We start from the raw sequence: 27,818 nt of genomic DNA on the forward strand, positions 1-27,818 counted from the left end.
ACACCTGACGACACCCCATCAGCAGGGAGGTGAGAGCGCCGGCTTCAGGCCCCGTCAAAGGAGGCTCTGTGTAACGCCCCCCCCGCCCCCCGCCCAGGGCAGCAGATCAGCAACGCATAAAGGGGCTCACGGCTCCAACGCGGCCTGGGCACCGGGCACAGTGTGTCCTATGTTTCCCAAACGGAAACCTTCGCTCTCACAAACTGGGTCTCTGCACAAAGGCTGAGGCATCTGACCACTGTTTACTCTGCCCCTGCCTCTTTGTTCCTCCCAGTCTCGGCCCTCAGCTCTCAGCCAGGCTCCGGGAGCGCCAAGGAGAGCCCGGGGAGCTGGGGGTGGGGAGACCCGGATTCCAGGCCATAAATGCCAGCAGGCTCAGCTGCCGACACAACAGTCCCTGATTAAGATGAAAGGAGTGTGAAGTGAATTGAACCTGAAAGGCTGGGAAAGGCAGTGTACCCCAGGCCAGCAGCCCGGACCTGGGCCCTCCTGGCTTCAGGAGGCCTCGCTCCCCCCACCCCATCCACAAAGAAACAGAAGCACATTGCAGGAACTGGCAAACAGAACAAAGAAGAAAAAGATCAACCATAATTCCACTACCTTCATAAGAGTCCCTGATAGTTTACTAGCATCATTTCCTTTCTGGCTTTTTTTTTTTTTTTTGGAGGAGGAGGGGACAGGTTTGCCAAGTTGCTCTCCCAGGAGGAACCTGAAATGGATTCATACTGCTAATATAAATTCTGTACTATTTCCTGGCCTCCCATCTCTCGTCCTACCATTTACTCTGTTTAATTTTGGGCAAGTAATTTAGCTTCTCCTTCAGTTTATCACTCAGCAAAATAAAGATAATAATTGTACCCATCTTCTAGGGCTGATGTCAGAATTGTATGCAATATATCATATATGTTAGATGCTTCTGAAAGTAACGCACAATCTTTAACTACTTAATATTCAATCATATCTCTACTGGCCAAAATCTTCATCAAGTAGTATGTTTTTATTTATTTTTTTTTCATTTATTTTTATTAGTTGGAGACTTATTATTTTACAATATTGTAGTGGTTTTTGCCATACATTGACATGAATCAGCCATGGATTTTAAAAGTAGATTCCTATCACTGAAGACTGAGGTTGTTTCCAGTATCTTCCTATTATAAATTATGCACTGAAAATTAAACATATTTATGCATAACATTTTATTCTTTATGTTGCTTTCTTTGGCTAGGTTATCAGAAATAAAATCAACAGATCCAAGAGTATAGCATTGATTCAGACTGTAAGCCATGATCCAGATTAATGAATTATTCACAAACAATTAGAATTTACAAATTTCAGAAATTTATGAGAATGCCAATGGAATGATGTATTTGCAAGTAACATGTATTATGATAAAAAAAAAAAATCTGAGGCAATAATTCACGGGCCCGTAATTCTAGGGAGTAAACTTGACAAATTATCTAATATTTGAAATTTGCTTATCTTTTTGTTTTGACCAAGAACAAAAAGCGCTCCCAAATCCCTACTTTGTGAGTGTTTACTGTCACCGTCATGCAGGGTCTGTGCTGCCCCTGGGAGTCCTGGGACATGTTTTGGTGTGGGGAAGGAGGCAGTCATCACAACACCCAGTTGGTTCACTTTTGAACCATGTCATGCATGTGGCAAGAGTGTGTCTGCATTCTCGCCTTTGGTCCTCACAGCAATCCTGCTTTCATCTCCACCAGGAGAACTCTGAGGCTCAAAGGAATTTTAAGGGAGTTGCAAGCCATTTAGACAGAGGAAAACAGAGCTGGAAGAACTCAGCTTCCTTTCCCAAGGGCAAGGCTGCTGCCATATCAACAGGTTGGAGGGGAGCCAGTGGAGACAGGAGGGGCTTAAGCAGATGCTGAATCAACAACCTCAATGTTGTACAAGATACCAAGTGGACGGAGCCGGACTCCAGAGTCAGCCTGACCCAGAGATGAACCTTGTTTCCACCATCCAGCTCAAGGGAGCCTTAGCAAGTTGCTCCCTTTCTCCTGGGCCTCAGAGACACTCATTCCGCAGGCCTGGACAGTGAGAGAAGTGCTGTTTCTACCAGCATCTTCACAATGAAGTGACACATTGCAAATGCTGGGGAGTGGCTCCCACGCCTCACCTCGGGTCCCTTCTAAATTCTGCAGGGGTGACTGTTACAGTTTGGCATGACACAGTGATCAGCATCTTCTTTTAGATGTCAGGGCCTGCCAAACCCAGTTGCTGAAAAGTAGTCATTTACCTGCTGTAATTTCTCATAGTAACCGGCATTTTCTGTTCTTCATATTTAGTTTTTCAATAGCAAATGGAGATAGTGACTGAGGACTTCTGACAGATGGACTGATGCAGAGAGCAAATAACATGCATATGTAGAGTCTGATACCTTGCAAATCTGAGAGATGGCTTAAACTATAGCAACATGAAAATTGCATATCTTTATCTCAGCATAAGAAAAATGCACTTGATTCTTTTAACCTGTTCCTACCACTTTATCATCTAGACTTAGGGGAGGGGAAAATTACTCTTATCCTTTGCTTTGGAGACATCTACAGCAACACACAAATTTTAAACCCCAAAGTCAGCTCCTCTCTGGTGCAGAAATAAAAATCACCTTGTGGTAACGACTGCCACCTTGTGGCCATATATGAAACTGTCACTAAAAATAGATGGCCAATGTTAAAGGCTTCACTGGCTGTAGTCCATAGCGTCACAAATAGTCAACACACGACTGAACATGTATTATACACACATACATCAGCTGAACACTGTGGAAATCACATGAAGACACTGATATTTGGGGATATTTTATAGTTCACATTTTCCTGGAAAGTTCTGCATGGTATATTGTATATTTACAGGCCTTCCAATCTGTTTCAGGTTAATTTATTTTCTACTACAACACCAGCTAATTGTTCATAAGAACTTAGACTGCTTCTATGGAGTCATGGGGATTTCCTTGGGTAGGTAAAAGTCCCCTGGAGTTGGGCAGGAGACACTTCTTTATTTGTTCATTAGAATAACTTTAAGTGGCCACTGCATGACCATGTCAGTCAGCTGTCTGACTCAAAGATGATCACCAGTTAATATTGTCCAACCCAACATCACAGCAAACTATCTGCTCTTTGGTGCGGCCCTGAATGTAGTCCTGCCCAGCTCATGAAATGAGGAGGAGCTGAGCTTGACGCCCAGGTGGACAACCAGCGCCACCCACCAGTCTTACCTTCCTCACAAGGGTGTTCTCAAATCCAGAACCGTCACCCCGCTTTTCTCTGAGAAAACAGCTGGATGAGGACCAGCAAAAGACTTAGGTAGACAAAGCACAGGATGTGGGAAATAATGCTTTGAGGTTACTCCGGGTAGCAATGGAGGATGGGCAGAACCGAGCTCTGACGGAACGATGGACCCAGAAATGGGAAGCAGAGAATCGGGGGCATGGTGGCAGGGGCAGCGTGGGCTCCAGGACTCCTGCAGCCACTGAGGACTCTGAGGAAGAGGGTGTGGCCTCCAGGGGCCCAGACTATGAGAGGCAAGAGGAAGGAGTGCAAGGGAAACTGCAGCCCAGGAAGCTAATGGTTGGACCCCGAGGCGCTTCGACATCACGGGAGTGCATGCCATGCGTCCCTTTTCACCTGTCCTCCTGTCTCCTGGCTTCCCTGCTCCATCCATCTCCATGCTGCATGGGTGCCTCTGCCAACACAAGGGGCCCTTACACACATGTGATGCTCAGCCTCACTTACTGTTGGAGAACTGCCAGTTAGAACTCCAAAGTCACCTTTAAAAAAAAATCTCTCCAGCCATCAAAATGATAGGCAGCATCATGACTGGAGAGGAGGGGAAACGAGCCTTCTCACATGTGGTTTGGGAGTGTGAATTTAGAAATACGGCCAGCAAGTGGAAAGAGCTTGGGCTCAGCAGACAGACTGCCTGGCTTTAAAACATCTGCCACTTGGAAGCTAAATTGCTTCCTGCCTCAGTTTGCTCATCTGTAAAATGGGAGTGATGCTAACAGAACTTACTTCACAGGATTACCATAAAGACTGATAACACACATAAGGCACTTAGAACAGTGCCTGGTATATAAGTGATAAAGTCTTAGCTATTTCCAGCCATGACAGGGGAGAAGGCCCACTAGACTCCATCAGAATCATAAATCCATCCATTTCTGACCAAGCAATACCACTTCCAACAGTGTCCCCATATAGAAATCATAGCACAGGTACATAAAGATAAAAGTACAAGGGACTCATTGCAAATTTGATTGAAATAAAAGTTAAGTATAACCTAAGTATATACCAATGGGAACTAGGTTAAATAATTTGTATTATGTTCTTAAAATGGAATAATATGCAGCCATTATAAATGAGGCAGTCAGGTATATACAAATATGAGACAATCTCAAGATACATTATGTTTTTTTCAGACAAATAAGGTGAATGGGGATGCAATGTACAATGTGGTGACTATAATTAATGATATAGTATTGAATATATGAAAGTTGTTGAAAGTATTTCTTAAAGGTTCTCAACACAAGAAAAAAATGCTGTAACTAAGTGTGCTGATAGATGCTAATTGGACTTAGTTGTGGTGCTCATTTTACTACACATGCAAATATAAAATCATTCTTTGTACACCTAAAACGATGTTAAATGTCAATTATATTTCATTTTTTTATATGCAAATTTTTAAAAAGTATACATTTTGCAAGATGTGTTACAGAGATTTACTCTCTTAATAAAACCATTTTGGATTTTTTCCTTAAGAAGACAGGGGTGGGGGGACTTCCCTAGTGGTCCAGTGGTTAAGAATCTGTCTTCCAATGCAGGTGACACAGGTTTGATCCCTGGTCGGGGAACTAAGGTCCCACACACTTCGGGGCAACCAAGCCTGAGCGTCACAACTACTCAGCACACGTGCCTCTGCTAGAGAGAAGCCCCCGTGTAGGAATGCAGAGTCTGTGTGCCACAGCTAAGACCCAAGACAGCCAAACATAAATAAATGTTTTTAAAAAGGAGGGTGCAAAATGGTATGCCAATATATACCACCATTTATGTTTTTTTTAAAAAAAACTAAATACAGATGCATATATGTTGTGTGTATGTATGCTTTTGTGTACAAACAATTCTCTGAAAGGCTATACATGAAACTACTAGTTTCAATCAAAGAAAGGAGATGAATACTTGAAGAAGGCTTATCTTACCCACTGCACACAAAAAATTTGCTTTTTTATGGTATAAAATTGCAGTCTGGTATGTCATTCTTCTGCTTAAATGTCTTTCATTCATTCTTAGGGCTAAAATACAAGCCCTTTTAACAGAGCCTTCAAGGCTCTCACAGCCTGGTCCTGGTCTGGTCCACTTCTGCAGTCGCAGTTCTCACTAGGCCCCTTCTCAACCTCACATTTTACGCTTGTGGGCTTTATGCACCCTTCTTGTTCCTGTTTACTGGTGGTGGTTTAGTCGCTAAGTCGTGTCCGACTCTTGCGACCACATGGACTGTAGCCCTCCAGGCTCCTCTGTCCATGAGATTTTCCAGGAAAGAATTCTGGAGTGGGTTGCCATTTTCTTCTCTAGGGGATCTTCCTGACCCAGGGACCGAACCTGCATCTCCTGTTTAGGAGGCGGTTTACTGACTGAGCTACCACGGAAGACCTGTTTACTGGTAGACCCACCCGGAGCTGTTCACCCTGTACAACATACTCCCTTTCACTCTCTCTGCCTGATTAATTCTAACCGGTCCTTCTGGTCCCAGTGTAGCTGTCACTTTCCCTAGAAATGCCTTGCAGCATCCCTAGACCAGGTGTGATGCCCCCATCCCACTCCTCCCAAGGCCTTTACATCCCTGATGGTGGCAGAGACAAGGGACGTGTCCTGAACTCTCTTTCAGAATGCCTTTGACAAGCAAGAAGATTGGGAAATAACTGTCAGACCCTCCCGATGCCTTCATAGGAGCCCTCTCCCCTCTCCATTGACAGCAGAAGCCCAGCCTGAGCCCAGTCTAAGTGGGCTGCAGAATGCCCCGCCTCAGGGATGAGTCAAGGTGGCTGGGAGCCCACTGTGACAAAGCAGCTTATCTCGGCTAGATCTTCGCTCTTCCAGCCTCCTCTGCAACTCAGGATGAGCCTACAACTCAAGCCTAGGAAAGCTTTTTCTACCCCTGATAAGAGGAAAGTGCATGAAGCCCTTCTGCCTCTCTTCCCGGTGCTTCCTGCGTTAGATGCTGTCATGTGACGTGTGATGGCTAGGGCTGTGATATAGGGTGAGTACCTTGAGACCTCAAGAGGAAGAGATGCCTAATGACACTAACCATCTCATACAATCCTAATAGTGCTATCATCAGACTTCTCAAGAAAAAAGTCTCTACTATGAACTAAACTCATCCTCTCTGTTTATTGTGTAAACCATTATCAGTCATATATTCTGTTAACTGCAGCCAAAAGCATTCCTGCTAATTGCACCCCATGATGAAAGTGAAGTCGCTCAGTCGTGTCCGACTCTTTGCAACCCCATGGACTGTAGCCTACCAGGCTCCACCATCCATGGGATTTTCCAGGCAAGAGTACTGGAGTGGGTTGCCATTTCCTCCTCCAGGGGATCTTCCTAACCCAGGGATTGAACCCAGGTCTCCTGCATTGCAGGCAGATGCTTTACTCTCTGAGCCACCAGGGAAGTTCCCACCCCATGATGGGGTAGACAGAATCCCAGGATCAGTCCACAGAATCAAGCAAAGGGTCCTTGATTGAGGCCAGGAGCAAGGCCTTGGGACATTACAAATCAAGATGCCCTCTTTGGGCCTATCCTGGTCTGAACTCTTTTTCCCCAGGTCAGAAACAGTTTAGCATTTAGCAATGAAGCCAAGGTCACAGTCACCAGGATAAGCAGCCCATGATGTTTACTGTCTTCTTGGACTTCTGTAACCTTCACTCTGCTAGAGAAGACTTATATACAAAGACATTTTCAATCTTAGGACACACAACCCTCAAAGTGATCCTTCTCCAGGACAGCATGAAAGGAAGTGGTTAGTTCATTGGTTCTGGTCATCAGAAGTCACTGGGTACTTCAAATGACCCTATCTTGGGAGTCTCCAACCCCCAAAGTTTCTGATCACTTTATGAAACCTTCACTTTATGAAATTCAACATATTGCAGTCTCAACTTTTGAAGACAGGAGGCCATGGGATGGTGACTGGGAGTCATACTTACAGGGGTCTGAAAGCAGCAGAACAACTGAGTGAGGAAGGGGTGATTGCGGGCCAGGGACAGGATCCTTTTCTCGGTCATGGTGCACTCCACGTCATCGTCCTGCAGGATCACGTCCTTCTTTAGCACCTTCACGGCATAGAGGTCTCCTGTTTCTTTTATTCTTGCAAGCATCACCTATGGCAAAGCAGCAGGAAGGAGCGTGAGCAGGAGAGCTCCTGCAGCTCTCAGGGTATGGCCTCGTCTGGGGCAGAAGGCAGACGGGAAACAGGCACGTGGGTACGTCCCTGCACATACAAACAACCTCCATGGAGCAGGCTTCCTTTAACCCAGACAGCTGAAGCTAAGACTCACCTTCCCAAAGCTGCCCTTCCCCAACACTCGGATGAACTCAAAGTTGTCGATCCCAAGTCGGTTGGAGGAATTTACCCCAATGCCATTTCCTTCTTTGGTGCTCTCCTTTCCCTGTCGTCTTAGGGTTGATCTAGAAACAAGCTTCTGCAAAGAAGAGATACAGGGAGTCAGAAATCCCCGTGGATTTACAGTTACAGATGGAGAAGACCTTACTTGCAGCTTCACCCCTCAATATAGCTCATGGGGAGCGATTAATACAGCTTGACATGTGATCAGGTTCTGCCATTCAAAGCTGCTTCAGCATAAATTCCTGATCTGTGCTTACTGTATTTGGGTAAGAATCATTTAAAAATATATCTAAGCCACCGAGTTTCAGTTTGTGCTCAAATGGCAGTATATAGAAACACTGTCTCAGCCTGGTCCACCCAGTTGCTTTCTACAGGTGACCACATTCTAAGAGCGCCATCTGGTGTCCATGTCCTACAAGTAGCAGATTTCACAACTGCTCAGAAAATCAAAATGAGAACAAAAGAAGCAACGTTATAATATACATTTTAAATTATAGAAGAGAAATGAAAATTAATGTAAACATTGGAACAATGAGCAAATATATGAAGGATAATATTGAAATTACCTACAATCTCATCAACAAAAAATAAAAACAATATACACACATCTATCTTTATGCTTGATTAATTTTTAAAAAGACAATGAAATCATTGTTTCATAACATTAATTTTAATTTAACATTTTTCATGCTATTATCATACTAACATATTATGTTAATTGCATGCTATTAACCTATTATCCACAGTTCTAAATGTCCTTCAAGAACATGAGTTTTAAAAAGCTGTCCAATAATCCATTTTATGGATATATTGCAATTGATTCAATAACTCCCCCGATACTGGACATACAGATTATCCCCCGTTTTTCTCTATATAGATAACACTCAGTGATCGTACTTGCACGCAAATCGTCCTATCACAGTGATAAGGAGTCTGGGCTCTCGAGCAGGCTGCCTGGGTTCAAATCACAGCTCTGCAACCCAACCCTGTGACCGTGGACCAGTCACCCACCTCTCTGTGCTTCAGTTCCCCTCCTAACAAAGGGGATGTTACAGCAGCTGCCACATGGATCACTATGAGGAGTAAATGAATAACTGCACCTAAAGCTCTTAGACCAGTGCCTGGCACATTCAATAAACCTAAGCTGTATTGTCATCATTATCAGCAAGATCATCTTTAGCATCATCTATTCAGATAACTTTCCGAAAAGGGAACTCTTTGAACCAAGGATTTAAGTTTGAAGACTTGGGATGCATGCTCAACTTGCCCTCCAGAAAGGTTAACCGCCAATACAATGAGAGCTCCTAGCTCACCAGGTGGAACCAGAGGTGGGTGTGAACTCTTCGGGGAGTTCTCCAGCCCCATCCTGCAGAGGACGCTACCTACAGACATGGCGACGGTGCAGATGTCCATCTTGGGATATTTATAAGACAAGCAGACCAGAAGAGACAAGAGACCAGAAGTCTAACATCTTGGAGCATTTGACCTATTAAAAAAACAGCTAATTTGGGACAACTTCTAAGCAATGTTTGCAGTAAATAGCTGGGCAATAGCCTGAAACTGCAAGGACTGTACTTACTCAACCACGTGAAACAGTGATTGAAGATAAAAAATGGATCATTTTTTAAAAATCCAATTGTTTTAATAGTTTTTCCTCATAAATTTTTCAAAGACAGAAAAATTTTACCAGCTTGAATTTCACTTCCTCCACCTAAATCTTTCCCCTGGTTGGGCTGGCCCTAGCCAAAAAACTTAAAGCCAGTATTTCTCAATCTTTTTTTTCCTTTTAACCCATTCTTCTCTTTTGAGAGACTAAAGACGTCTCTCTTTAGTGATGAACTGTCAGATAATAGATAATTTGGGTTTTCTCACTATTAAGTGTCAGAACATTAAAGACACTTGATTCAAATGGCATATGACCCTGCCCATTCCTGGAGGTTGTGCTGCATGGCTCAGCTCATTCCCACGGAGTTTCAGAAGCTCTGGGGCAGGCTGAAAGCCTTAACCTGACAATCTTCAGGCACTGCTGTCTGCGAGCATGCATGCTAAATCACTTCAGTCATGTCTGACTCTGTGCAACCCTAAGGACTGTAGCCCGTTAGACTCCTCTGTCCGTGGGATTCTCCAAGCCAGAATATTGGAGTGGGTTGCCATGCCCTCCTCCAGGGGATCTTCCCAACCCAGGGATTGAACCTGCGTCTCTTACAACTCCTGCATTAGGAGGTGGGTTCTTTAACACCAGCACTACCTGGGCTTCCTTGGTAGCTCAGATGGTAAAGAATCCACCTCCTAATGCAGGAGACAATCCCTGGGTCAGGAAGATTCCCCAGAGAAAGGAATGGCAACCCACACCAGTATTCTTGCCTGGGAAATCCCGTGGACAGAGGTGCCTGGTGTGCTACAGTCCAGGGGGCTGCAAAGAGCTGGACACGACTGAGCCACTTTCACTTTACTTTTCCTCAAATCAAGAAATACAGTGTCAGTCCAAGGCCCCGATCTACCAGGTGGGGCCCTCCACCTGGTAGAGGTGGTTAGTGAAAAAAGAGGAAACGGGATGGTTAGTGATGACATTTTTTGGACAACCAAGCACCTGCCAGTGATTGCACTTTTCTTCTTAAGTATCCAAAAATAGTTGCCAGTTCAGTCTAGAATTTTCCTGAACCAGACATCAAGCTACACATTTTAGAAGCCAAGCCATAGCTGTGGATCTTTCCCCAGCTCTCGGCAGACCCCAACTAGCAAGGCAGCAGAAGGATGCGGCTGAAGCTCTAATGGACCAGGGGAGGGTATGGGTCACTCAGGGAAGGGAGAAGACAAAACGGACACAGCAACAGACCCGCTCCACCCACCCCCCGAGAGCCAAGAGGAAGGAACTCCTGTCTGTGGCTGGACCAGAGATAAATTCACGGTCCATAAACAAAACCTTCACACTGGATTCCAGGGCTGTGGAGAATGCCAGCTCTTCAAGTTCAATGCCTTCAGAGAGGAGGAAGCAGAGGCCCACAGTTACTGGTCAACTGTACACCCAGGGACCCCACCAAGAGTAGAACCCAGGCCCCTGGATTCCAGGCTTTTCACCAGACCACAATGACAGGAAGCTGATTTACCAAAAAAAAAAAAAAAATCCTTTTTCTGCTTATTGCAATATCTGCACACTCACTATGTGTTGTTACATAACTGAATATAGAGTCTTATTTGCAGAAGAAAATGTTCTTTAAAAATGCAGTAAATCTATTTACCGTATTTGCTGAGACTAGGACTTGGATTACGCCACACACGATATGAGGACTCACCACATCTGGGAACGATGTCCAGATTACAATATGTGAAATCAGTAAAGGCTCACCGAGGTTGGAGAAATATTTCCTGGTTGGAGGCCCATTCCCGCCAGAGTCTTGGCCAGCTCCACTGCGTTTACCCCACAGTTTGGGGCCACGTTCGCCTGACATCGAATGTGTACGTTCATTTTACATACTGGAGGGAAGAGGAGAGAGGAATCCACATTCAGAAAAGAGCCACGTCAACATGAGATGCGAAACAGAACCGTGATAACCTGAAAGACTGTGACGGGGCAACTGCACGGGCTGAACAATTCCATCTTCTCTTAAAATTCAACCGACACAAATAATGATCCCTGACGGGAGCCTGGTGGGCTGCCGTCTATGGGGGTCGCGCAGAGTCGGACACGACTGAAGCGACTTAGCAGCAGCGGCAGAGTGTAAGTAAATCCCTGACTTTCTCTATTTCTGTTTTGTGCAGAAGCAGAAAGCCTAGCATACTGAAGAATAAGAAATTTCAAATACCTTTTTTTTTTTTTCACCACAACTTGATGAAAGACATTCAACTATGTTACATTTTAGCTGTCATCACTGATTTCCCAGCATGATTCAACACAGATTAAAATGCTCATCACAGGGACAGCTCAGTCAACTAAGTAACAAGGACACATGCCAAGTGACTTTATACTCTTCTTGTACCTCTCCAAAAAAAGTAGCAATCGCAAAGCCATGTGTAGATGGCTGTTTAAACAGTGAAATGGTGAGTCTGAGAGAAAAACCTCTAAGTACAGCCTTCTTTCTGAGCACTGTCTTTGGGTGGCCCTCACAGCTCAGAAGGCGGCATCCTGTGTGGCTGCATTTCTCAGGGCTTGCAGCCTGTGGCTTCATGGGTGACGAAAAGCAACTGTTTTAAAGGTCAAAGTAAGTGGCGGTTGGAAGAGCAGACCGAAGCGAAGCGAAGCTCCTGGCGCACAGGAAGCTGACTTGGGATGATGAAAGCCCTGAGGTTTAATCAGGACAAGGTTCTGATATGGTTTCTTGACCTGGCCCTGCGGAGGGGAGGCAGGAATGAAGCAGCATGATATGTGTTTGGGGTGCGTCAGCCCATCTTTGGAAGGATGCACAGATCCAGATTTTGTGGGGGCTGAATTTATGCAATTTAGGGTTGCCTTCTTTGAGAAGAAGAGCTCTCTGGGGCTTCCCTGGTGGCTCAGTAGTTGGGAATCCGCCTGCCAGTGCAGGAGACACTGGTTCGATCCTTGGTCCGGGAAGATCCCACATGCTGTGTGGGGCAGCTAAGCTGGCGTGCCACAACTGTTGAGTCTGTGCTCTAAGGCCCGGGAGCCGCAGCTACTTGAAGCCCGCACACCCTGGAGTCCATTCTCCCCAACAAGAGAAGCCACCGCAATGAGAAGCCCGTGTATCACAACTACAGAGCAGTCCCTGCTCCCTGCAACTAGAGAAAAGCCCATGTACAGCAACAGAGACCCAGCGCAGTCAAAAATAAATAAATAAAATCATTTAAAAAGAAAAAGAACACCCCATCAAGTAGAGACCGTGGAAGGTGCCTTGCAAGGGAGGGGCTCTGAGGCTTAAGCTTTATTAGCTTCATAGCACATCTTCCTCTCAGGAAGGCTGGTACAGACACATACAAGCCAGTAGTGGCTTTTCTAAAGCACCACGTGACCATAAAAGCAAAAATTATAAGAGCCGGAACGCTGTAGGTGTGCTACCCTCAGCACCACCAGGCACAAGAACCATGCAGATGAGCCCCACCCATGGCTCTGTACAGAGCATACAAGAGCAGAAAGTGACTTTCACCCTAGAAAGGGACACCACCCAGCTAATGATCAAGCAGTGCCTAAAACAAAGCCATATGGGCACTGTCTGCTATTTTGGTCAAAAAAGAATTTATTTCACGTATCTATGAAAAAAGAATCCTTGTGACCCCCATGGACGGTAGCCCTCGGGGCTCCTCTGTCCATGGGGATTCGCCAGCCAAGAATACTAGAGTGGGTTGCCATGTCCTCCTCCAGGGGATCTTCCCAACCCAGGGATGGAACCCAGGTCTCCTGCATTGCAGGTGGATTCTTTACCTTCTAAGCCACCAGGTAAGCCCACACACACAAAGAACACATGAACAAAGAATAATCAAATGGGGCTCTGGAGAAACAAAAGAATTGGCCTTTCTTAAAAACAAGGGACTAGCCCCTTTTTGGTAATAGAAGCAGGTTTGGTAAGTCCAGCCAGTGGAAGTTGCCCAGTTTTATTGACATGAACTCTGCCTTCCTCTGGTGACTTAGAACGTGTCTAAGGCTTTAAGCTGAACTCCACATGTATTTCAGCAGGGGACAGTGCATCCCATGACAGCCAGACTGTTACAGAAACACTCAGTGAGAGATGACTCCAGGTCAATAGCCTCTCAACTCCTAACAGGACAGGGATCAGCCCCCACACTTCCCAACCCTTTGCTAAGGCAAAAGCTCAAAACCCAGGCTTCCTTGGGCATAGCTGTTGAAGTGCAAGCCCGCGTGGGGTCAAAGCTGAAGAGTCCGTCATTCCGCCTACCCTCTGATCTCTACCAAGCTCTTTGACAAGACACAGGGCAGCTCCAGCTATGCCTCTGGAACTCAATTTCTGCTTATTTCTGGTGAGGTCATCAGACCACCTCTCTTACCAGTTCTTTACCCATAACCCAACCTTCTCTGCTGACCACCTCACCTCCTACTAGCTTCCATTTCTGACCAGATGCCATTTTTTCCTCTTTCATATACCTACTGAAATACACAAGGACTAGCCTGTACTCAGCACTAAACAGAGGATGGCCAGTAGGCTAGCTAACCAGATGGGACATTTAATTTAGCAACTGTGTAAACATGCTGTAGCTGGGAAATCTGTGGATCAGATTTCTCTACATGCCTGACAAGGGGTACATTCGATCTAGAGTCTCTCTACATGCCTGACAAGGGGTACATTCGATCCAGAGTCTCTCTACATGCCTGACAAGGGGTTCATTCGATCTAGAATCACAGAGATGTTTGTTTATAAAAGATCTGAAACCATGAGTTCTAGGTCAGATTCTGAACTGCAGAATTTGGAAAGCTCGCAGCAAGGTGTTCTCATGAGGAAGCGGGCCCCCCCCCCCCCCCGCCAGCATCTCACTTTTACACTGAAGTCCTTGTCGCATTATACCCCAGAGCAGGGAGCCACAGTGGTCGCAGAACGTCGGCACCTTGTAGTTGTGGACGCTGAACTTGTGTGGGATGTTGATCCCAAACCTCTGCTCAGCAGTCTGTGAAAAGGAAACGGGAGGACGAGAGCTGCAATGTCACACGTTCCGCGAAAACCGTAACGGGAGCCCACCAAATCAAAGCCCGCTGTAACTCCTGAGGTGGGTGCCTCATTACTGCTCAGCAGCAACGAATTACCCCGGCCTGACAATGCAGATTGAGCACGTGTTCTAGGGAACAAGACCGGACAGAAACATGTGGTACCCAAGATTGTTCTCCATCTTGGGGGATTAAAAGAAATTTGAATTTTCATTTCATCTTTTATATTCAAGCTGTGTGTCTCTCCCTACCAATCCCCTCACACTTATGTCTATTTCCTAGCACCTGTGAACTTCAGGATTAAACAAGCCTTTTGTAGACTATATACACTTACTATCATCACAAGTTCTTCCAAAAAGCGATTATATCATGAGGACAGGGCAGAAGGTGGTACCCAGAGGACATGGAACCACCTAAGGAATTCATTCCAAAGTGACATTCAAGTGGTGATCTTATTCCGCCCTTCCAGCCTCTGCCTGTCTTTGCATTTTGGTATCTCAGTGCAAAGATTCTGCTTTCATGTCAGGTACAATCACTTCTTGGATCAGGTGTAATCTCACAAACTATTTTCAGCAAATAATTAGATTAGGCATATGCTCTATAGTCTACATCAAATTTAAAGCGATAACAACAGAGCCACGCATAACAAGGAGTGGGTTATATTACTCCTCTTGAAACCTTTCTGGCCTCTTTCTCAAAGGAAAGAACACACGCCTCTATGTGTACTCCATAGCAATCCTGGGCGTACACTGTAAAGGACCATCAATTCAGAGCCAGACTCTTCAGTGCACTTGTGAATTTACCACTAACTGTTGGTCATACTTCACCTGCCTTCTACCTTCAGAATTTACACTGTTATACCCACCTCAGCTGGACGCAAAATGGCAAGAGTGAAGTTCAAGAATTTATGTATAAATAAACATCCTCCTTGAAATTCCTTGAGAGGCTGGAAGGAGCCAACAGTCACTTTGTTTAGGGAGTGCAATTTACAGTTAACATATTTATCACATCAGTTGTATCTTGCAGTATTGATCCTATTTTAAGATATAGGCTGAGAGAGAAGCTAGCTAGCAGAGGGTGGATTCTACATTCAAATACCAGTCATCCAATGCCAAACTCAGTGAACTTCTCACAATTCCAAATCTCTCTTCATATTAGAAGAACTGATCCCTAGAGCTTTTACCCAGCTGATCACTAATGGAATTATCTTAAGGACAGGTTAAGCTAAGCAAGTATAGAAACACAATGCCATAATATAAAAAGGAGAGACATTTCAATTCTGATACCATTGTTGGCTTCAAAGAGTATGGAAGGGAAGTGGGGGGCGCAGCAAAGAGGGACAGAGGGAGAGAGAGAAAGAGAGAGACAGAGGCGGAGAGGGAGAGAAAAGGAAGGAGGGAGGCAGAGAGGAGAGAGAGAATGTGCACACGTAAGCATGTGTAGACATTCAGCAAACTGCTATCTTACCTTTGAATCCACTTTGTTAATATTGTTTTGGCAAGTGCAGGCTGTAACAATTAGATGATGGCAGCGCTTGTGGACGACACAGGTGCACACTAGGGAATCAAATCCAGCAGTTATACATTTATCAGAGGCTGACAGCCTAGCCAGTTTCAGTAGAGCAATAAGGGCTGCACATGCCAACATGGCCTGATTTAGATGCTGGGCTCACGGGAAGCCTGTGCTCCCGTCCTTCCTATATTCCTTACCCTCACCCTAACTCAGGCCTTTGCTGAAGCTCACGCTATTCATACTCATATCTGGAACCAATGTCACCATTCCTGGCTTTAATCCTTCCTGAGCCCACCTCCAGAGGAATCATCTCACAGTATGATGCTGGTATCCTCAGCCCCAGGATCTAAAGCACTCATTCGTGTCTCACTATCAGTCAGAACAGAGCTGAAGTTTTCCAGGTGAGTTTCAGGCTCTCTCAAGCCCACCCGAGACTCACTTGTCACATTTCTTCTCTGAAGGTTTTTTGTCCCATTAAAAAACTAGACTAGTTGCTCTTCCTGGAGTAAGTCTTCACCCTCCTCCACACACTGTCCATGTCCTTCTCAATTCCTAGGATATCTTCCTTTCCTATCACTTGACTAAATCAAATTTATAATAGGACACAACTTTTAATAATGTTTCTTTCATGGAAACTCACTCCCCATGGCTTCCCTTCTAGACTGAAACTCTCTTCCTCCTCTGATCTCCTAAACTTTTAGCTGGCCTCCCTCATTTAAATTGTTCCATATATGGCCTCCAGTGTACTCAGGATTCCCAGCCAGCATGATGACTTGAACAAAGTAGGCATTCATTAAGTATTTGCAGAACGACTCAATCAATTGTTTGAATAGCTAAAACTTTATAAATAACTTTTTCTTCATTTTCATTTCGATAACTAACAGAGTGTAGATAGAGTCCAATTTCCATTAAAAAGCAATGAAGCAATATAAAAATACACATCATTTTTAAGATCTTTCAAGAACATACGAAAGTTTCCAGGATTAAATACATAAAGACAGATGACAAGTCAGTAAACAGTACTATAATCTAAAACAAATCTAGCTTTCAGCAGATCGAATTCTCAGGAGAACCAAACTGAAAGTGCCCAGGGAGCTAACTGGTCTTTTTATATGAGGGAATCCTTCACATAGAAAAAATTTATATTCTGAGGCATTTGTGTTTTTCACAGTCGGCTTGGCTACAGGTTTATTAATTTTATTGATATTTTTGGAGAACTAGCTTTGGATTTAGTGGATTTTTTTTTATTGTTTCCCTAATTTAAATTTCACTGTTTCCCACTATTATTTATTTTCTACCGCTTATTTTAGGCTTAAGTTTCTCTCCTTTCTGAGATGGAAACTTACTGATTCTAGATCTTTCTTCTTTTGTAATCTGTACATTTAATGCTATAAATTTTCCTCTCAGCACTGCTTTCACTACTTCTCACAAACTTTGATAAACTGTATTTTCATTGAGTTTAAAATATTTTTAAATTTCCTTTTAAGTCTTCTTTGACCCAGGAGCCATTTAGAATATATTGCTTAATCTCCAAATACTTGGAAGTGTTTGAATTATCTTTGTGTTATTGATTTTCAGTTTAATTACACTGCTGTCTGCGAAGATACTTTTCAGGATTTCGATTTTTTTATATTTGTTATGGTTGGTTTTATAGCCTAGAATGTGATCTCTGTTGGTAAATTTTCCTAGGAAACTTATGAAGAATGTGTATTCTGCTGCTCTTAGATGGAGTATTCTATAAATGTCAATTTGATCAAGTTGTGATAATGCTGTTATGGGGTCTCATTTGACCTACAGAAAGTTATTTATCAAAATATTAATGGAATGTACCCTGTTTCTGCTTGGTATAATCACTTAACACAGGAACAAGATTAAATATACTTTCAAAAATGTTTTCTTACCTTGGCATTGATAGCCCTGTTTTCCAAATACACCCCTGGTTCAAGACAATACAGAAAAAAGTAACCATTAGTCAAACACTTCAGCAACAACTCCTATAATTACAGCACTTAAGGAAAACAAATTTCATCCTCTAGTCTTTTATAAAAAATAAAATTTCAGAGAAACAGCAGTGATGATGGCCTTTTTGAGTGCTTGTTACCGTGAGACAAAAAGGAAACTGACAAATTAGAATACTCCAAATCATAAAAACAGGTAAGTATTGCCAATTCTCATTCTACCAACCTCTGTAGCAATCCCCCTAGTCCTTAGTGAAAATAAGCCCTTCTCTGTGTGTGACTGAGCCTCAGGCTGAAGCGTCACTCTACCACCTAACTGAGCATTCTCGCTCACATAAAGATGTGCAGAAGGTGAAGTAAGCATATGCAGATATACATACAGAGGTAAACAGGTGAGTCCAGTGGACCTGACTGACCTGAGGCATCTTTCCTCTTCTCTGTGCCCACATCACCCCAGAGTCCACAGGGGAGAAGTACAAGATGCCCATCACGCTCATAGCTCCCATCTCTGTCTCTCCCTAATACAGTCTCTGAGTGACAGTGATACAATTTTCACCCTCATTAATAAAGATCATTTTCCTAAGCCTGTAGGATGTGCTAGGCAATGAGCCAAGCAGCTAACATGTACTATCTCACTTAATCCTCACAAAGGCCATGTGAGGTAGCAGACATGATAGGATGACCTAGAGCACAGATCATAAAGTCAGATGGCCTGGATATGTGTTGGGGCAAGTTGTTAACTTCTGTCACTGATTCTTAATGTATAAAAGGCCCAATGATAACAGTACTTACTTTATAAGGTCATCATGAAGATAAAAAGAGTTAGTTGATAAAGACTTAGACCAGTGCCTGGCACTCTAGTGTACATAAAATTTACTATGTAAAAAAAATAAAATAATCATCTCTGTTTTGCAGATGAAGAGACACTGATGGGTTATATAACTTGTCCAGGTTCACATATCTAGTTGGTGATGAGAATGAATGCCAGGGTCTATATGCTTAATCATATATATATAAAACACATATACCACTATTATAAGTGTGTGTGTAGGGAAGGGGGAGGTAGGTGGGAGTTAAAGTTCCTTGGTAGAAAAAATTTAGTTAAATTATCAAGCAACTTTCCATTTAGAATGTTAGTTGAGATCACAAGTTCTCACCCAAAATGCCTACTAAACACCTGTAGTAGCCAGGTCATGTAAAGAAGAGAAGTTGAATGGTGTGACATGAAATAAACAGCAATGGACAGTCACTCTTCTGGTTGGGCAAACCCAGGGAGAGGTGTGTCTACAGCTAACTGGAGCATATAAAGAAGAGAAATGGGCTCAAAGTTGCCAGAGATGCTAATTTTTCTCATTTAAAAATGGAATAGGAATCTTTTCTTAAAGACTATAACTTTAGGCTTCATCATATCAACAACCAGTATAGGGCCTTTGGTTTAGACAAGACTCTCTTTTTTTTTATTTAACTTTTTAATGTGTACAAAGTTAGGGTCATTTCTTTTTTAAAATTTATCTTATTGAAGAATAGTTGATTTATGATGTTACATTAGTTGCTCGTGTACAGCAAAGTGATTCATTATACATAGGTTCTTTTTTAGGTTCCTTTCCATTATAGGTTATCAGAAGATATTGAATATAGTTCCTGGTATTATATAGTAGGTCCTTGTTGTTTTTCTATTTTATATATATATATGTGTGGATGTCTGTTAATCATGAATCCTTAATTTATCCCTGTCCCCTCCTTCCCCCTTTGATAACCATAAGCTTGTTTTCTATGTCTGTGAGTCTATTTATATTTTGTAACTAAGTTCCTCTGTGTCATTTTTTAGATTCCATGTATAAGTGATATCAAATGATATTGGTCTTTCTCTGTCTGACTTCATTTAGTAAATGAAGTTGGTTGAAAGGACACAGAAATAAGACTCACCTATGTTACCTACAAAACACTCACTTCAGATCTAAAGAAACACAGACTGAAAGCCAGGGGATAGAAAAAGGTATTCCATGTGAATGGAAATCAAAAGAAAGCTCAAATAGCAATATTTACATCAGACAAAATAGACTTTAGAATTAACACTGTTACAAGAGCTAAAGAAAGACACTACATAATGATCAAGGATCAATCCAAGAAGATGATGTAACAACTGTAAATATACATGCATCCAATATAGGGGCACCTCAATATATAAGGCAAATATTAACAATCATTAAAGGGAGAAATTGACACTAACACTATAATATTGAGTGACTTTAATACACTACTTACAGCAATGGACAGATCATCCAGACAGAAAATCAATAAGGAAACACAAGCCTTAAATAACATATCAGACCAGATGGATCTAATTAATATTTATAAAACACATCACCCAAAAGCAGAAGAATACACATTCTTTTCAAAGTGCATATGGAACATTCTACAGGATGCATTCTCCTAGATCACATGCTAGGCCACAAAACAAGCCTCAATAATTTTAGAAAATTGAAATATCAAGTATCTTTCCAACCACAACACTATGAGATTAGAAATTAACTATAAGAAAAAAACTTCAAAAAACACAAACATGTGGAGGCTAAACAATATGCTACCAAACAACCAATGGGTCACTGAAGAAATAAAAAGGGAAATTTTAAAAAAAGATACCTAGAGACAAATGAAAATGAAAACATGGCAATCCAAAACCTATGGGATGTGGCAAAAGTAATTCTAAGAGGGAAGTTTATAGTGATACAACCTTGCCTCAGGAAATAAGAAAAAGCTCCATAAAGAGCCTAACCTTACACCTAAAACAACTAGAGAAAGAAAAAACAAAGCTCAAAGTTAGTAGAAGGAAAGAAATCACAAAGATCAGAACAGAAACAAATGAAATAGAAACTAAAAAACAATAGGAAAGATCAATGAAACTAAAAATTAGTTCTTCAAAGAGATAAAATTGATAAACCTTGAGCTAGACTCATCAAGGATAAAAAGAGAGGGCCCAAACAATAAATTCAGAAATGAAAAAGAAGTTACAACTGACATTACAGAAATACAAAGGCTCATAAGAGACTACTATATGCAACTATATGCCAATAAAATGGACAACCTAGAAGAAATGGAAAAATTCTTAGAAAAGTACAATCTCCCAAGTCTGAACCGGAAGAAATAGAAAATCATAACAGACCAATTACCAGAACTGAAATTGAATCCTTAATAATAATAATTAAAAAAACCTTCCCAACAAACCAAAGTTCAGGCTCAGATGGCTTCACAAGTGAATTCTACAAAACATTTAGAGAAGAGTTAACACCTATCTTTTTGAAACTCTGCCAAAAAATCACAGAGGAAGGAAGACTTCCAAACTCATTTTATGGGTCCATCATCAACCTAATACCCAAACCAGAGAAAGATACCACAAAAAAAGAAAATTACAGGCCAATACCACTGATAAACATAGAAGCAAAAAATCATCAACAAAATACTAGCAAATTGACTTCAGTAATACTTTAAAAGGATAATAGACTGGACCCTGTTCATGATTTAAAAGACCAGAAACATAAGCTAAGCCTGGATTCTGACTTGCTAAAAGGTATAAAATCCAAAGTAATCACAAAAACCCCACATCAGTTCAGTTCAGTTCAGTCACTCAGTCACGTCCGATTCTTTGTGACCCCATGAATCGCAGCACGCCAGGCCTCCCTGTCCATCACCAACTCCTGGAGTTTACTCAAACTCATGTCCATCGAATCAGTGATGCCATCCAGCCATCTCATCCTCTGTCGTTCCCTTCTCCTCCTGCCCCCAACCGCTCCCAGCATCAGGGCCTTATCCAATGAGTCAACTCTTCACATGAGGTAGCCAAAGGATTGGAGTTTCAGCTTCAGCATCAGTCCTTCCAATGAATACCCAGGACTGATCTCCTTTAGGATGGACTGGTTGGATCTCCTTGCAGTCCAAGGGACTCTCAAGAGTCTTCTCCAACACCACAGTTCAAAAGCATCAATTTTTTGGTGCTCAGCTTTCTTCACAGTCCAACTCTCACATCCATACATGACCACTGGAAAAACCGTAGCCTTGACTAGACGGACCTTTGCTGGCAAAGTAATGTCTCTGCTTTTTTTTTTTTTTTTAATTTTTTTTATGTCTCTGCTTTTTAAAATGCTGTCTAGGTTGGTCATAACTTTCCTTCCAAGGAGTAAGCGTCTTTTGATTTCATGGCTGCAATCACCATCTGCAGTGATTTGGGGATAAACCCCACATAATACAAAGCAATTGATCAATATGCAGAAATGAATCAAGTGTTTCTGCCTTAAACAAAATGACCAAGTTCAGTTCAGTTGCTCAGTCGTGTCCAATTCTTTGCAACCCCATGAACTGCAGCATGCCAGGCCTCCCTGTCCATCACCAACTCCCAGAGTTCACCCAAACCCATGTCCATCGAGTCAATGATGTCATCCAACCATCTCATCCTCTGTCATCCCCTTCTCCTCCTGCCCTCAATCTTTCCCAGCATCAGGGTCTTTTCAAATGAGTCAGATCTTCGCATCAGGTGGCCAAAGTATTGGAGTTTCACCTTCAACATCAGTCCTTCCAATGAACACCCAGGACTGATCTCCTTTAGGATGGACTGGTTGGATCTCCTTGCAGTCCAAGGGACTCTCAAGAGTCTTCTCCAACACCACAGTTCAAAAGCATCAATTCTTCTGCACTCAGCTTTCTTTATAGTCCAACTCTCACATCCATACATGACCACTGGAAAAACCATAGCCTTAACTAGACAGACCTTTGTTGACAAAGTAATGTCTCTGCTTTTCAATATGCTGTCTAGATTGGTCATAACTTTCCTTCCAAATGACTAAAGTTTGCAACAAAAGCAAGATGCAAGAGTGTTTTTCTTCCTTCTGAGAAGGGTGTGTGTGAGTATGTTTTGTGCAAGTGAGGGAGTGTTTCTTCTTTCTCTCTGCAAATAAATGTGTTTAACGTTGCCTCTAATTGAAGACTAAAGGAGGAAATGGAAACCCACTCCAGTATTCTTGCCTGAAGAATCCCATGGACAAAGGAGCCTGGCAGGCTACAGTCCATGGGGTCACAAAGAGTTGGACACGACTGAGCGACTTCACCTTCACTTTCTAACTGAAGGTAACTACTACTTAAATTTATTTCACATTATAGATTTGCCTCTTAGACTTAAGCTTGAGTGACATATATAATAAGATTATTCCAAATCATCTAGAATTTCTCAACTATTAATTATCTTAATTATTCTTATTATTAAATAATTATTTAATTATTCTTAAAGGCCAGGGATTATAGTATGTGGTCACTGAAAGCTATTACCTTCAGCTACATATGATAAGGCTGAAGGCCGCTGTATGCTTAGTATAGCTGAAAGAATTTCTGTAAGTCATCATGTGATTCATGCCTTCTTAGAGAAATACTGTTGATATTTCTTTCCTCTTCAGGGGCAGACCATTTATTAATTGATTAGCCTCTCTCTCTAATTACTGCTTTTTGATCAGTTCATGATTCATTTAACATTTTTACCAAAATGACTAGCGAAAGAAATAACATGTAAAACTTAATCTGTAAATTGTATAATTTTTTTCTGCTGGTTTGGGAATTAAAATTTCTAGGTCAACATATTAGAATAAGAGGGGAAAAATCAGATTCTAAAACAATTCTTAATAATCATGTTTTCTGCTGAAATCACATACAACCAGAGGAAGTCTCAGCTCATGGCAGGAGAGAAGCCAAGGAGCCTCTTACCAGATAAACTCCCTGCAGTGAGAGCAATAGGTGGGCTGCCTCAGGTACGTGGCCATGAACTTGTGTCCGTTGATCTGGTGGACTCGCCTTCTCATAGCCCTTTGGCGCTTCCTGGTAAAATGTTTGAAGATTCGGTCTCTCTGGAGAGTAGCTATATATTAAAAGAAGCGGGGGAAAAAAAAGAGTGTAATGAATCTATCTGCACCTAATGTATGAGAAAATTGGATAGTTCAAATACTTCCCAGATGATTATTATTTTTTTCTTTCTTCAAGATGCAAAACTGCCCAAAAAATCATCATGCTTTGTTGGACCTATGGAACTCTGAGATTCCCATTGCCTGACTATCTTGGACTAGTCTCTCCAGCACAGAGCATGGGGTCCCCAGGGTTCCGATGTCCCAGTATGTGACAGCAACATGGTCTCATGGTACCTGTCCAGCTGTCCAGGACCTTAGATTCACTGACTGGCTGGCAAACAGGAATCCTCATTACTCTCCTTCCATGCTAGTGTCCTCAAAAAGCTTAGTGACGGAATTGCCCCCTACACAGTGAGAGCCCTGCCCCAAAGCATCATTTCCAGCACCATCTCTGTGAATTTGGAATACATAGAAATTAACTGGGAATATACTCAAAGTTCCTTTTCTAATCTCACATTTTAAAGATAGTGGCTCCTAATCTGAAGACTTGAGAATTGTGCACCATTTAAAGATAGTAAATGATCTTTTCCACTTTACTATTCTAGAATGTTCCCAATGTATGCAGAGACTTGTGATTATAAAATAAAGATTCCTTCTTCAATAATGCTTTTAAATAAATCACTGCTCCAAAGGAAATTAGAGGAATCATACAAGAATAATCTGCTAATAAATTTTAAAACCTGGGAAAAAAGTAGAAGATTTCTGTGTAAACATAATTAATGATCAAAATTCACTAAGAATTACATAAAACAATAGTCTAACTCTTTAGAAAAAATTATAAAGATTTTAAGGACTACCTCTGTCATTTTAGGTAGACTTTTCTCAGTAGCAATTATACTCAAATAACCAGAAACAACTGCACTACTCAGCATTACCTTAAAAGAAAAACTCATTGTGACCAAGTAGGAATTTTCTCAGAAGCATAACAATGGGCATATTATTACAAAATCTATTATATCTTATTCTATTAATAGGTAAAAGAATAAGTATGACAGTTTCAGTAGATGTTAAAAAGGCACTTGGTAAAATTTAACTTGTAATCCAATAAAAAATTCTTTTAAAAAGACTAGAAGAGTGTCTTTTTAACATGACTAACACATGATTTCACAAATCAAAAGCTAAATGGTAAGTTTTTAAAAATTCCGGTGACAGTTAAGAATAAGACTAATTCTCACCACCATTGTTTAATATTATTCTGAAAGTAATTGCTAAAATTATTAGATATGAAAATTAAAGATCAAACTATCAGGAAAAGGTGCCAAAGATACCATTATTTTAAGTTATTTAATGTATGACTAGAAAACTCAGGAGAATTTAGCCTAATTTATTAAAAAATAAGTACAGTATGATGGACAGTAATAAGTCATTAAAAGCCAAGGTATTTATTATGTCAAAAGAACTGATTAGAATAATCTTAAAAATCCCATTCATATAGCTACAAAAACCAAACTATCTAGGAAATAATTTATCAGAAGTGCAAAATTTATATGAAAAAAGACTATAAAACCAATTGAAGAAGATGAAAAGATGTGTAAAAATGAAGTTCTTAAATTGGAACACTCAATACTATAAAGTTGCCAATTCTTTCTAAACTAATCTCTAAACTGAACAAAATCACAGTCAACATTCCCAAAGGATGTTTTTAAACTCAATGATTTGTTTCAAAGTTTATTTGGTACCATAAATATTTTAAAGCTGTTCAAAAATTTCAGTAAGAGAGGACTTGCTGTACATGTTAAAACATATTCTAAAATTAAAATAATTTAAACAGTGCTTTACCCCTTCAAGAACAGTCCAAAACTAGAAATCAATTTGGCTGAAAGATAATATGGTTCAAATCAGTAGGAAAGATGGATTTATTCAATAAGCAGTGTACAGACAACTAGGTAGCCTTTTGGAAAATATCTCTACCTCACTTCTTACACCTAAATAATCTAAGATAAATATGAAGGTGGAAATTACAGAAAGAAAGAAACCACAGGGGGGAAAAATATTCCTAGAATGGGATAAGGATAACAAACTTCTACAGCCGTAAAAGATCCACGGATTTGTAACCTATGAAATTTAAAGTCCTACTGTCAATAGAGTTGAAACAAACTGGGGATAAAAGGATTTGCAACACATGACAAACTATTACATTTATAATATGTACAAATCACTTAGAAAAGAAGATAAAAATCTAGTAAAAAGGAGGGGCAGAGGAAGTGAACAGGCAACTCATAAAATTATAAATGCAGACAGAAATTAAGCATGCCAAAGATGTCCAACCCTATCCAAGATAGCCATGTAAGAATCGCGAGGTAAATAGCATTTTACCTCTTAGGTTGGCAAATACTTATAAAGATGGTTAACATGCCCATTCTTACAACCTGGTACGGAAAGAAGCACCTCCAGCTTCTGCTGGGAGGAGGATAAACTTGTCTCTAGTCCTGGCCCCGCCGTGCTCTGGATGTGTTTATCCTGCTAAACTTCCCTGTTCTCATCTATAAATCAGGTACTATCTTCCTTCTAGGTTTTTTTTTCCCCCAAGGACTGAATGAAGTAATGCATTAAAAAGGTTTTGGGTAAAGATAGACACATGGTAGCATTCAACACATGTATCTATTTCGAGAACGATTTCTTTTGATAACCAATTTGACAATACCTGTCAATGTTTTTTTCCAGTTTTATTGAGAAATAACTGACATAACATCACTGTATATGTTTATGGCATATCAGCATGATGGTCTGATTAAATACTGTGAAATGATTACCACAACAGGTTCAACTAACATTCATCTTCTCATAGAGATATAATAAAAAGAAAGAAAATATTTTCTTCTTGTGATGAGAACTCAGGATTTATTCTCAACTTTCCTATTTATAATACAGAAATGTTAGCTGTAGTCATCATGCTGTTCACATTATATCCCTAGTTATTATTTATCTTATAACCAAAAGTTTAAAGCTTTTGACCGCCTTCCTGTAATTCCTCTTCCCCCTCCAGCCTGCCTCTGGTAACCACAAATCTGAGATCCTTTTTTTCTGTGAGTTGGTTGTTTTGTTTTTCTGTTTGTTTTTTAGATCATACAGTATTTGTCATTTTCTGTCTGACTTCTTTCACTTAGCGTAATACCTTCAAGGTCTATCCACGTTGATGTAAGTGGTAAGATTTCCTCATTTTTTAAAGCTGAGCAATATTTAATTGTGTATATATTATCTCAGCTTCTGTATTCATTCATCATCGATAGATGCTTAGGTTATTTCCATGTCTTGGCTATTGTAAATAATAATGCTACAAACATGGGGATGCAGATATCTTTTCAAGTTGGTGTTTTTGTCACCTTGTTCAAGTGTTATGTTCATTTCTTTGCATGTAACAACTTCTAGGATTTTTTTCCTATAAAAAATACCAGAAAGCAGGAATGTATATCAATTGTATTTATATAGCATCATATCAATGTATGCTATATTCTTTTTAACAATAAAAATGAAGTTCAATACAAGAAATCTTAGAGAATGAAATGCAAAAAACATCCAAATAAATTTGGCTAAGACACCAACTCTCCAGAGGCTCTAGTACAGTTAAAATCATACCTACTTGAATTTTTGTTTTGTAGTGTGTGTGTGTGGGTGTGTGGGTGTGTGTGTGTAAGTTCTTTAGTAAGCAGCCTAATTACTTTCATCCTCAGGTTTCCCATCTATCCAAAGAAGATGAAAATATACCCCAAGTCCTCAGTCATATGGGGAAAGTATTATATAATCAGTATTCCTGAGAGGGTCTTACAACTTTGGATAAGGGTCACATGAGAACAGAAATCACTCTACTGCTCTCTTTCACAATAATTCTAGAAGCCATCTAGTAACCACAAAATAAGCAGATTTTAATGTCGCTTTGCTGACAGATGATGAAATTTAGCCTAGATGATAACACCCTATATCTGATCTACATTATCACCAACCTAAGACCCAGCTCAGCACTGGCCAAAGTAAAACTTGTACTGAATTACTGAACACAAATCACATCTAGATGCAAATTAAATTCTCCCTGGGGAGTCTAATTACCAATAATTTACTTACATAATCCCTTAATACTATAAAGATTGGTTAAAAGGTCAGCTCATTTGCAGTTTTAACATTTCATAAATTGAATCCTTTTTCCCCCCTCAACAGCTATTACCATTGCAGTAA

At 41.2% G+C, this 27,818-nt stretch overlaps 1 protein-coding gene across 2 annotated transcripts in view; it reads right to left on the reverse strand.

Annotated features, from left to right (window-relative positions):
* Positions 1-27,818, reverse strand: part of PRKCH (protein kinase C eta) — a 231,082-nt gene that overhangs the window by 89,516 nt on the left and 113,748 nt on the right. For both annotated transcript variants that reach the window (XM_043918912.1, XM_043918913.1), the window contains exons 3-9: positions 23,452-23,602; positions 17,650-17,684; positions 15,704-15,792; positions 14,070-14,199; positions 10,976-11,103; positions 7,562-7,705; positions 7,211-7,384 (exon numbers count right to left, since the gene is read on the reverse strand). In XM_043918912.1, coding sequence (XP_043774847.1) covers positions 7,211-7,384; positions 7,562-7,705; positions 10,976-11,103; positions 14,070-14,199; positions 15,704-15,792; positions 17,650-17,684; positions 23,452-23,602 — 851 coding nt within the window. The remainder of the gene's footprint in view (positions 1-7,210; positions 7,385-7,561; positions 7,706-10,975; positions 11,104-14,069; positions 14,200-15,703; positions 15,793-17,649; positions 17,685-23,451; positions 23,603-27,818) is intronic.

Source organism: Cervus elaphus, chromosome 12 (genome assembly GCF_910594005.1).
Source record: "Cervus elaphus chromosome 12, mCerEla1.1, whole genome shotgun sequence".
In the NCBI taxonomy this organism is placed as follows: Eukaryota; Metazoa; Chordata; class Mammalia; order Artiodactyla; family Cervidae; genus Cervus; species Cervus elaphus.